At 36.9% G+C, this 11,627-nt stretch overlaps 1 protein-coding gene across 2 annotated transcripts in view; it reads right to left on the bottom strand.

Moving 5' to 3' along the window:
* Nucleotides 1-2,388: 2,388 nt before the first annotated feature.
* The window catches only part of Cybrd1 (cytochrome b reductase 1), a 29,580-nt gene continuing 20,341 nt past the window's right edge, over nt 2,389-11,627 (bottom strand). Inside the window, exons 3-4 of one of the 2 annotated variants that reach the window (XM_026389575.2) lie at nt 7,589-7,743; nt 2,389-6,007 (exon numbers count right to left, since the gene is read on the bottom strand). In XM_026389575.2, coding sequence (XP_026245360.1) covers nt 5,704-6,007; nt 7,589-7,743 — 459 coding nt within the window. In that variant the 3' untranslated portion in view covers nt 2,389-5,703. The remainder of the gene's footprint in view (nt 6,008-7,588; nt 7,744-11,627) is intronic. The other variant, XM_026389577.2, reaches the window with a different exon arrangement.

Raw genomic sequence — 11,627 nt, 5'->3', positions numbered from 1 at the left:
TTATTACCATCTTAAGCTTTTAGACGTGGTTTCTTTTTAGAATTTAAAATGCTTTACAAAAGGAAGGGATGCAACCTTGTAAAAGGTACAGGACAACTTGCAAAGGGAGTGGCGACTGTTACACTGAGGTCTTCACTTTAGGGTGTTATTTTCTAAGCTCCAAGACACTAGTGTTGGCTTTAGGGTATAGTGGAAAGTATTCTGAATTTAAGAGTCAGGAAACGCAGTTGATTGTCCTGACTGCTACTTACCAGCTAGATGGAAAATTGACCTTGGAACCTTATTTGTAAAGCAGGATTAATGGTAACTCCTCACTAAATTTTATTTAGTGCCAAAAAAAAGTGGAGATCTGATTCCCAGAAGAACAGTCTCCAAAGGAATTGGAACTGAATTCAAAGCAGCTCTGAGGAACTCTCAGCAGGACTTCATGGATCTTCACTCTAATACCTGCCATTGATGTAATTTTGGCTGCCCTATGCAATACCGCTCCACAGTGACTGTTTCCTGTTGTGAACTACAGTCTTCCTCTCTGCCTTTGGTACTTTCTCGTTTATTATTTATTTTTATGATTTCTCATCATTTTAGCCTGCCATGAACGACCATGGCCCTACCTCATTGTCTAGAACAGGGACTAGCAAACTTTTAGCCAAATGTGGCCAAGTATGGCCTGCCATCTGTTTTTGTAAATAGTTTGGTTAGAATGCAGTCATACTCGAAAATTCATTAATGTATTGTCTGTGGACCCTTTTGGCTACAGTGGCAGCGTTAAGTAGTGGTAACAGGCCCTGCGCAGTTCACAAAACTTATGTGACTCTTATCTAGACTATTTCATGGCCCTGTTCTCTAACATTCTTTTAGTTTTGTTTTCATTGATGTGTGTGTGTGTGTGTGTGTTCGTGTGGTGCTGGGGTTCAAACTAGGATTTCATACAGGTGGGCAAGTGCTCTATTACTGAGCTACACCCCCAACCCCTCACTGATATATTCTTGAAGTATTTCTTAGTTCAAGTTCTTAGAAGAGAGAGAAGCAATATGGTTACCCTCTTTTCATGCAGGCCAGTTTATGGTATGTTCCCAGCTTTGGAAAGGCTGAATATGGGTTGCATGTCCTTTTCCACACTGTTCAATTATTGTGGCTGAAGAGATATAGGTAATACAGAGTCAATAAATCAGACCTGCCTTGGAAGGAGGGACTGGGGTATAGTGGGCACTATGATCAACATGGTAACCCAAAATTAAATTAGATAATATATGTAAAATTATATGATAATATGCTCCAGTCATATATCTTTATAAAGTGTTAAAAGTTGGGGCTGGGGATGTGGCTCAAGCGGTAGTGCGCTTGCCTGGCATGCATGCGGCCCGGGTTCGATCCTCAGCACCACATACCAACAAAGATGTGTCCGCCGATAACTAAAAAAAATAAATAAAATAAAATAAAATAAAAAAGTGTTAAAAGTACTTGCCAAGTATAAAATGAAATACAGTACCCTTAAAATTAATAATATAAATCTGTGACAAAATGTGATACAACATAAGACTTCAACTCACATATCCCTGCACTACTGTACAAAACTGGACATAATGTTACAGTGCTGTTATAACCACAGACATAAAGTACCATGAACATTTCCCATCAGATAAAAAGCAGGTGAAGAAAAGCAGGCCCAGATGAGCCTTAGTGTTAAGATTTCCTGAGTTTGGACACTACTTAGATACTAATAACCCTTATTTTTCTAATTTTGGAAAACAAACCAACTAACCAGTTCATCCAAGAAAATTATGAACTTTCTCAATGAATAACTACTGTAAACACAGAGTTCTGTAATGACCAGTATTTTAATAGGCTCTTCTTCCATGATTTTCTAACTTACACTGCATCTATGTGATTGCCTATCCCATACCATCCTGTAGTGTGGTCCAATTCAGAACCTATATGGAGGGGACACCATAGTTGGGTGGGTATTTGTGTGGTACTGGGGATTGATGCCAAGGTTGCTATACCACTGATCTACACCTCTGGTCTTTTTTTTTTTTAATTTCTGAGATATCTTGCTGTGTTGCCTGGGTTGGTCTGGAACTTGAAATCCTCCTGCTGCAGCTTCCTGATTAGCTGGTATTACGGGTGTGTGCTACTGCACCCAGCACCTTGACACTTTTGAAAGGGTCCTCTGTGAAGGGATGATACCTCAAGTGTACTTTACAGAGAAATATGACAGCATTTTCAATAAAAGTACTTAAAAATAACCCCTCACTGAAGAAACAGGGGAAAGAAACTTTCAAATAAAGCCTGTGCCTTCTACCATGGAAAAAAACAGAGAGCAAACACATAGAATTTCCAAAATACCTTTTATTACTATATAGAAAGTCAAGAAAAAAATAGATGCATACTTTTCCCACAAATTTATAAAATGTTCAAAATAGTTCATCTTTGTCAATAAATGTGCAAAGATAAAAAGACAAACTTAAAAGATAGAAATTTTCTTTTCCACTTATTTTCCTTCTCTAAATATTCCTATGTATAAGACCTAGCAGTTACAGTTTTCTGTTGGCATTATCCAAAAAAGGACACATCAAGATAAAAATTCTATCACATTGCAACAAAACTGACATAAGGCTTTACTCCTTCTTTTGCACTTTAAATTTGTCAGTTGTGATCAATCAGGATGATGCTGGAATTTCCAACCCAGCAGGAAAAAGAGCTTAATTAAAAATGAGACATACAATTTATCTTGTCCTTTAGAAAACAAACCACTTGTCAGTACTCCTTAAAAAGTGCAATTGCCTCCTTTGTCATTTCATTGCAAGGTCTGAGATGTGGTTTCTGAACAGCACAGCTTAAATGAAACCACATAAGTAAAGGAAAGAAAGCACTTTGGAGGGTGGATTCAGTTTGACACAAGCATAGGAAGCCGAACACTTTTGATGACATTAATTCAATAAAGTATATTCATTTGAGTTTTTCAATAAACCCTTCGAAAGAAAAGGCTTTCTTTGGTGTTGATTTAGGTGAGTGCTAAAATAAAGCTTTCTTTTTTGCAATTAGATTATGGGGTAAGTCAAGCCAGATTATCTCAGCAGATGATGTAAGCTATAATTATTTTGGGAAGTTTCAATCAGTGTTTTGGAATTGATACCTGAAGCTTTCTTCTCCCCTATTCTTTGTGAGCTTTTTAATATGATATTTTTGGTGGAGATGCTTTAGGTAGGAAATATCAGCTTTTGAAAGATAAAGGCGCAATTATCCTTAGAATAAAAAGCCCATTAAAAGAAGACTCTCAAACAGAAAAGTTTCTAGATATATTTTACTACATATCCTTTTCATAAAGGCTGAAAATGAAAGAAAAGAAGTCCTTATAATATCTAAGATTACCCTCACATTAGCCCAATTGAGAGAAAATAAAAGGTTGAGATGAAGGATGATCAAATACTTTGCAATGGAGCTATTCTAGTGCTAAATAATTAGCTGTGCACTGATCACCTCTTTCTTGGCCTATATAAAAAGAAATGGTAGCCTCACTTCTTGGGATACAGTCACCATCCTCCCTCCTCAAAATAAGCTTGGAATTTGGGGTGCCTACCTGTAATAAAACATCTATTTATCAAACTGTGTGTGTGACATGCAATTACTCCTTCCACTTAGCACCCATACTCAATTTAATTGTGCTACCATGTTCTAGGCTTTGGGCTGAGCATTGCAGATCCTTCTGACACCATTAACAATTTAGGAAATAGAATTAACTGAATAAGAGGAAAACAGTGCTTCAGCAAGGAAATCTTGAATGATTATCCATGAAATTTAAGGAATATGATAGAGTCTAACTTGTATTCAGTCTTTGGAAGTAATTACCAGTTATATAAAAGAAGTCCATTAAGCACCAAAAACGTTAAATGTATTTGGTATAAACTATAAGGTTTTTATACACATTAAAATACATACATACATATAAAGTGTATATATATATATATTTTTAAAATTTTATTTATTTATTTATTTATTTTAAGAGACAGGGTCTCATTCTGTTGATCAGGATGCCCCCAAACTTTTGAGCTTAAAGGATTCTCCTGCCTCAGCCTCCCAAACAGCTGGGACTAGAGGTGTATGCCACCACACAAGAATTCTAAAATGCTTCAACTTAAGACTACAGGAAAGCCAAAAGTCAACCAAAACCCAAAAAGACATCATTTAAGCATAGGTACTACTCTAGGTTTTAAGTCAGTTTAGAGCCTAGATAGAGGCCTCCATGCATAAAACGTATCATCTCTAAGTCTCAATTCATTACTAAGAACCCAAAGCTCAAAACAGCCCCTGGAACTCCATAAAAATCAGGAAGGATCTTGGCTTTTGCCCCAGCAAAGGGCAGTCCATGAGAATGTTCGCTCCAAACACAAAGTTGTTCAGCAGCTAAGATCCTGAAGAACGAATATTGCAATTAATTCATCAAATTTGCAAGCTACATATGTTTTTGCTCAAACCTCTCTGTTGCCAAGACACAATTTTAAGATTAAAAGGGCATCGAGGCAGGTTAAGACTTGTTGGCAGCAGCAGAGGCTCCCATCTATGTTCAGAAATGGGAGGCCCCTATTCTTTGGCTATCTGGAGGATCACTGGGAGACAGCCACAAAGAAACACCCCTCTAGCCTCATTCCAGTCCACTTCAGCAACCGAGGTTTATTCAGGGGTACAAATTAGTATTAAACAGAAAAGTATTGCACAGTGAAGTGACTGGGATCCCAGGCTGAGGAGCTGGCCTGCCAGGGTTTGAATGGCAGTTCCACCGTGAGGTTGAGGCATGTTATTAACATCTCCAGGCTTCAGATGTCTGACCTGTAAAATGGGGATAATAACCACCCCATAAGGTCTGTCTGGGGGCTGAGGGAACTTAGAAAAGCATCTAGCACATAGTGTCAGGTAAGTACTTTAAACAATAAAAACAAACTTAGGAAAAGACGCTCTTTGAGATTTGTAGAGCTGTTTATGCTTCTTAAGCATTCAGGCATATTTTTATTCTAAGAGGTCTAGAATCTGGGGAAGTCTAGGACTGAAGCTGAGTTCTGGAAAATCTTCCAAGTCTGACCAGAAAAGATCTCTTCAACTACCTATGGTCCATTGACTGCTCCAAAATGCCCTAATAAAATGCTTGTATCCAGGACCAACATAAGCCCAAACCAACTGGAGAGGGAGCAGAAGGCTACCAGGGGAGAAGGGAACTAATAATTTTCCTAAAGTTCCCCCAACCATACTCTTGTCATGACATCTGTGTAGCATAATGGTCTAAACCCCGTTATTTTAAAATTTTATTTTAAAATTTTATCTACTTCTGAAATCACTGGGCTCCCAGGATTAACGGGAAATGACAGTGTGACAAGAGGCTAGGGAAGCTGCCAGTTTATCCAATCAATCAATCAACTGATAAGACACATTTGGAGCACCTGTTCTGTGCAAGATGTTGCACCAATACTTTGGTCCTCAACAAGCAAAAGGTACAACAAATACAAATTTTATCAGCTATTATTATATTGATCAAGTCCTTTCCAATTCAGGAATGTTCACAGGCCTCAATCCACACCGACTCTTTTCAAGAAACCCTCCTTGATGGTTACAACAAATATTAGCTCAATTATCTCATGGCTAAGTAGGAGAAGCTAAATTGTAGAGCTGGTTTTTAAAGTGGAAGCTATACTTCTGCACCTCTATAAAATTTTACATGGTGGACCTCTGGCCAACATCATCCAGGCCGGAGTTTCTTTTCCTGGTCGCTCCTTCATTGTTTAACTCTGAATCTGATCTGTCTGTGTTGTTGCCAGAGCTTATTGCTATGTCACCTTCCATTCTCTCTGTAGTGTCACAATTTGATTTAAGAAGGGTAGAGTCTGGTTCTTTAGGACGTTTCCATTGTGGTCTTGAGACGATCCAAAAAATGAGGGCCCCAAACAACAGAATCAGAAGGCCGAGGGTGTTGACAAAAACACCTTCTGGTGGGAATGAATGGTATGCAGGATCTTTCCTATGAAAAAAGAGAACGTGTCCAATTACAAATAGGGTTCTACAGCAACATACAACATAGTGTTGAATTCATCTGTTCAAAATGCACACTGGTGTGGCTTTAATGTAAATTCCCTTAACGCTTGATATTAAGGAGAAATTTAAGTCATGCTATAACTCACACAATGAAATATTATAAAATTGTCAAAAATCCCAAGCATGAATATGGTACCTAGAATATCTGTATCACTTAAAAATTGAAAAAGATGAAATGAAAATGTGTATACACTGTAATTGTATTAACATGAAAATATGCACATAAAAAAACTGAAAGGGAATCCATAACTTTAATAGTTGTTTTGCAGGTGATCCTTCAAAAATTTTAGTCATTTGTTCCATGTATAATACAAATTATTTTTTGTTTGTTTTTTAAATATTTCTTTTTAGTTGTTGATGGACCTTTATTTTTTAATTTTTTTTATTTATACATGGTGTTGAGAATTGAACCCAGTGCCTCAGACATGCCAGGCAAGTGCATCTACATGCTAGCCACTGGGCTACAACCCCAGCCCCACAAGTTATTTTTTAACATAAACATTTTAAGCTTAAAATTTTTGTTTAAAAAAACTGTTACATTGGGCTGGGCTGTGGCTCAGTGGTATAGCACTTGCCTAGCATGTGTGAGGTACTGGGTTTGATTCTCAGCACTGCATATAAATGAAAAAAAAATTTAAAAAAGGTCCATTAACAACTTAAAAAAAAAAAAATATATATATATATATCTTGATTTCAGGCCCAAGGGAGGAAGCTAATGACCTGTAGTTACTTTGCTACTGTTTTCCAAAAACAATGACTTCCTTTTAGATAGCCTTGGAATTCCTTCCTTAGAAATTGAGGCAATGGAGCCAGGGCGGGGCAGGTCTGGCCAGTTCAGGAGCACAACAACACTCTCCAGGGCAAGACTGCTTTTATTCAGAAGTTGCAGAGGCACCTTAAAGGACGGTGGGCAAACAGTTGGGGTGGGGGGAGTTTGAAAGATCCCAGGTATGAATGAAAGAGATCTCTGTGCCTCTGCCTCTCCCTGGTATCTCATCTGTGTCCCAGAGCATGTAATAAAAACTAAGGTGTATAGTGTCCAAAAAAAAAAAAAAATTGTGAAACTGTGTTATTATGACCATTTTACAGACAAAAAATTGATAGTTCTCTGTTTCTATCTTCTATGTTAGAGACCCCAGGTCTAACGGGGGAACACCTGAAGAATGGAGGCAGAGGATGGATTCAAAGCCCTAGAACACTGTTAATCAACTTATGAGTAATACACACAGTCATAATAAGATAATGATGAAAAGTGCCTTTGAGGCTGATATGCACATTTTAATTTTTACCTAATACTAAATGCCTAAATGTGTTAGAAAATGGTTCAGAGGATTATACACACACACACACACACACACACACACACACACACACACATATATACACACACATATATGTGTGTATATATATTTATATTTATCTGTTACATTTACATTACATTTCCAGTGAACAAGTATTTAACTTTTTAAAGCTTATGTATTACAATTAGGAAGACTGTACAACTTACAGGACAAAAAATAGTTTCTCTGTCACTCCCATAAGGGCCGTCGCAATCGTTGTTCCAAAGAGGAAAAGTCCAAAATAAACATGTATGGGCATGACAAATTCTCGGAGAGAAGGTGGAGCCCAAGGAAGCAGAAAGATGAAAAAACCTGTGAAAAGCTAAACACCAAAAAGTACAAAGGTTATTGTTTAATTTAAGTTTTAACTCATTTAAAGTTATTCTAAAAGCAATTTGTAAAAAAAATGGGAAAAAAAACTTTTCCATAGAACCTGGGGTGAAAAAAAATGAAAAACAGAACACATTAGGACATATAATTCAGTTAGTTCAGTCTAAAAAGCTATGTGGAAACAAGATGACCATTTTTTCGTGAGGAAAAAATGAATTCTACAGGACAATTCTCTCCATTTCCTTGATAATTAAATCCCTAATGAGAATCTTCTTTGCAGAGAAGACAGCAAAATTCCTATATAAATTGAAGTCTGTTGGACTTCCAGAGTTTTGTTTTGTTGCCCCCCATACCCTGCCCAGTAAGTATTTCCTCAACAAGAAAATAAAGATCACTTAGTGGCTAACAGATTACTGAGTTTAAAGACTTAAAAAAAAAAAAAAAGTACTGAGTTAGAATCTACCAGCCTGACAAAACACTCCGAAAAAAACAGAAGAATGAGGAGAAAATTACTAACATCATTCACTGCTCCATCCTCTGTGTTAGAGACCCAACGTCTAAGGTGGGAAACACCAGAAGAATGGAGGAAGAGGATGGGTTCAAAGCCCTAGAACACTGTTAGAATCAGCTTATGTGTAATACACACAGTTATGATACGATAGTGATAAAAAGTGCCTTTGATGCTGGTGTGCACATATTATTTTTCACCTAATACTGCAAATGCTTGAATGTGTTAGAAAATGGTTCAGAGGATTTCCCCCTTGACAGTTCAAAATATTCCTAATTCTTCCTCAGTGAACGTCAATAGTTCTATCAGTATCTAGGGGCAAACTTCCTGACATTCATGTTGTACTTTCAATATGAAAATGTGGCCCAGGTCAATGACTGCCTGGGATTTAGCACAAATATATTTCTGTAAAGGCATTCTATGCCTTCCTATGGTTTACCTATAGAAAAACGTTATTTTTCATATTCTTGCTCTCTTGACTATTTTTTAAAGATCCTTATTGTTTTTTTCTCATTTCCTTCATAATTTATCATGCGTCTCTTGTAATCCTATACGGCTCAATGATTTAAGTAGGTGAGAAAACCAGAAAACTCAAGCAATTAAATCGTATTTTCACCATTGAAGAAATTCTTCAACAAAAGAGAATTACTTCTAAAAGGAAAGGGAAAACATTACGGAATGCTTGGCTTTGATTAAGTGTTTCAAGTAGTGCAATGATGCAAACTTAAAATTTGTAATACTTTCTAATAAACAGACTTTATTTCATTTTAACCATCTTAGTCTTACCACCTTACAAGTGAAGAGGGCAACTTATAACCTAGTGGACTGAAAATTACAAGATCCTTCGTCAAAAAATTACAAGAACCTAAGTCAGAGGTTCTTAAAATGTGATTCCCAGAAAACATGCATCAGAAACACTTAAGGTATAAATTTAAGAAGATGCTGAGTCATGTCCAGACATGCAAATCAGAGTTTCTGGATTAGGGCCAGGAACATTCATTTTTAATAGAACGCCCAGGTGTTTCTTACACATGTTGAAATCGGAAGATCACTACTTTTGATTCACTCAAATTATTTTTGATCCAGGTGAACTGAAAATCCCCGCAAAAGGATGCAGTGGAATCTTCTATTACCCACAGTCTAAGAAGACTTATTCAGTACCAACGATGTGTAAGAGCACAGATAGTTTAAAGAAGCCAAAGTGCTCCACTGTTTAGGAACCATCACCAACACGAAGCTGTTCTTCACCACAATGGAAGTTCTTAAGAGAACTAAGGCAATATAAAAGTTCATAACAAGTTATTACTTGGAGCTGGGCATGGTGGTGCATACCTACAATCCCAGCAACTCAGGAGGCTGAGGCAGAAGAACCAAAGTTCAGTGCCAACATAGTGAGACACTATTTCAAAATAAAATGCAAAAAGGTCTGAGGTTCAATGCCCAGTACTGAAAAAAAAAAAGTTATTACTTAAAGATGAAAGTGAAAATTTGTACAATCCTAATTATGTTTTAAAATTCAATATCTATATCCATAGGTACAATGAAAAAAATTAAACCAAAATGTAACACTATCTCTCAATGTGGTATTTAATCTTGAATTTTTTCTTTACAGAGTCCTCTATTTCATAAAATTTTAAATTAATGTGTACTACATCATAGAGCTTTTTTTAAAAAAAATTATTTTTTTAGTTGTAGATGGACTCAATACCTTTACTTTATTTGTTTTTGTTTTTTTATGTGTTTTTTTTTTGTTTTTTATGAACCCAGTGCCTTATGCATGCTAGGCAAGTGCTCTACCTCTGAGCCACAACCCTGGCCCCCAAATGTGTACTACTTTTATAACCAGAATTATAAAACTTATTTTTAAAGTTTTTATCTTAAATATTTGGATACTTGGGCTTTCTCAGTTAATTATTACTGTCTTTACAGATCTAAATATATTTTACTACAACAGTTTTATTACAAAAACAGACTATTTTTTTTTAAATGTGTGTAGCAAGGTGCTGTGATGCACACCTGTAATCCCAGCTACTCTGGAGGTTGAGGGGAGAGGATAGCAAGTTCAAGGTCAGCCTAGAAAACTTATTGAGAGCCTATCTCAAAATAAAAAATAAAAAGGGTTGGGGATATAGCTCAGTGATAGAGCATGGCTCTGAGCTAAATCCCCATTACTATTAAAAAAAAAGTGTGTATAAACCTTGAAACCTAACTTTTATTGCAAAAGTCATTAATGAGAGCAGGAAATATCCACTTGGCTAGTTTTTTTGTTTGCTTGTTTGTTTTTTTAGGTATGGTTTACCTTTTTTTTTTTTTTGAATGGGGGAGAGTAGAGGTAGTTTAAAGAGCCAAGTCAATTATAGATTATGAGGAAGCTCCTCCCAACTCTCCTTCATCCTTCTGCTATGCCACATTCAGTACCAATTCCTTCATTCTACATACATTTTGAAATCTTTGCTCTAAACCAGATGTTGCTCTGAGTGCTGCATATGCTATTGAAGATGGACAAGCTCCCTGTGTTCCAGCAACTCACATTTGTTTTCATTGGGATTACTATAACATCTAACCTTGTAACTATCAGCAAGCTTTTTTTTTAGGCCAACTATTCTCAAACGTTAGCATGCATCTGAATCACCTGGTAGACTTATTATAGTGCATAATTTGGGGCCCCACCCCCAGAGTTTCTGACTGAGTAGTTCTAGAGTAGAAGCTGAGACTCAATGGTACTTCTCTTCCAGGGATGAAAAAAATCTAATGAATAGCAACTAGAATATGTCCATAAGTTTTTTTTTTTTTTTTTTTTTTTAGAGAGAGAGAGAGAGAGAATTTTAATATTTATTTTTTAGTTTTCGGCAGACACAACATCTTTGTATGTGGTGCTGAGGATCGAACCCGGGCCGCACGCATGCCAGGCAAGCACACTACCGCTTGAGCCACATCCCCAGCCCTGTCCATAGGTTTTTATAAAAAGTATAACAACACTCAAACCAGTCATTGAGTCTCCTGCCCACATCCTGCATCTCCCTGCTACATCCACCCAGGCAATACCCCACTCTGGCTTAGCCATCTTCACCACTCCTCCTAGCCTGTCAGGTATTACCGGAGTAAGTCACCATTAAGGAAACTGGCATCACTATAAAGAGATAATAATGAGCAGTTGGATACTGCTCAACAAACCTTTAATTGTCTGATTTATCAGCTGACTCTCCATTTTCCCCTATTCTCAAATTTCTGACTCTCCAGAGTGCCTCCCCCCAATATGGTACTGGGGATTGAATCCAGGGGCATTCAATCACTGAATTACACCTCTAGCTTTTTGTATTTCTTATTTTGAGACAGGGTCTTGCTAAATTGCCCAGACTGATCCTGAA

This window comes from Urocitellus parryii, chromosome 1, assembly GCF_045843805.1.
Source record: "Urocitellus parryii isolate mUroPar1 chromosome 1, mUroPar1.hap1, whole genome shotgun sequence".
Classification (NCBI taxonomy): domain Eukaryota; kingdom Metazoa; phylum Chordata; class Mammalia; order Rodentia; family Sciuridae; genus Urocitellus; species Urocitellus parryii.
Note: the sequence above shows the minus strand (reverse complement) of the source record. Positions and strands in the feature narration are given on the sequence as shown.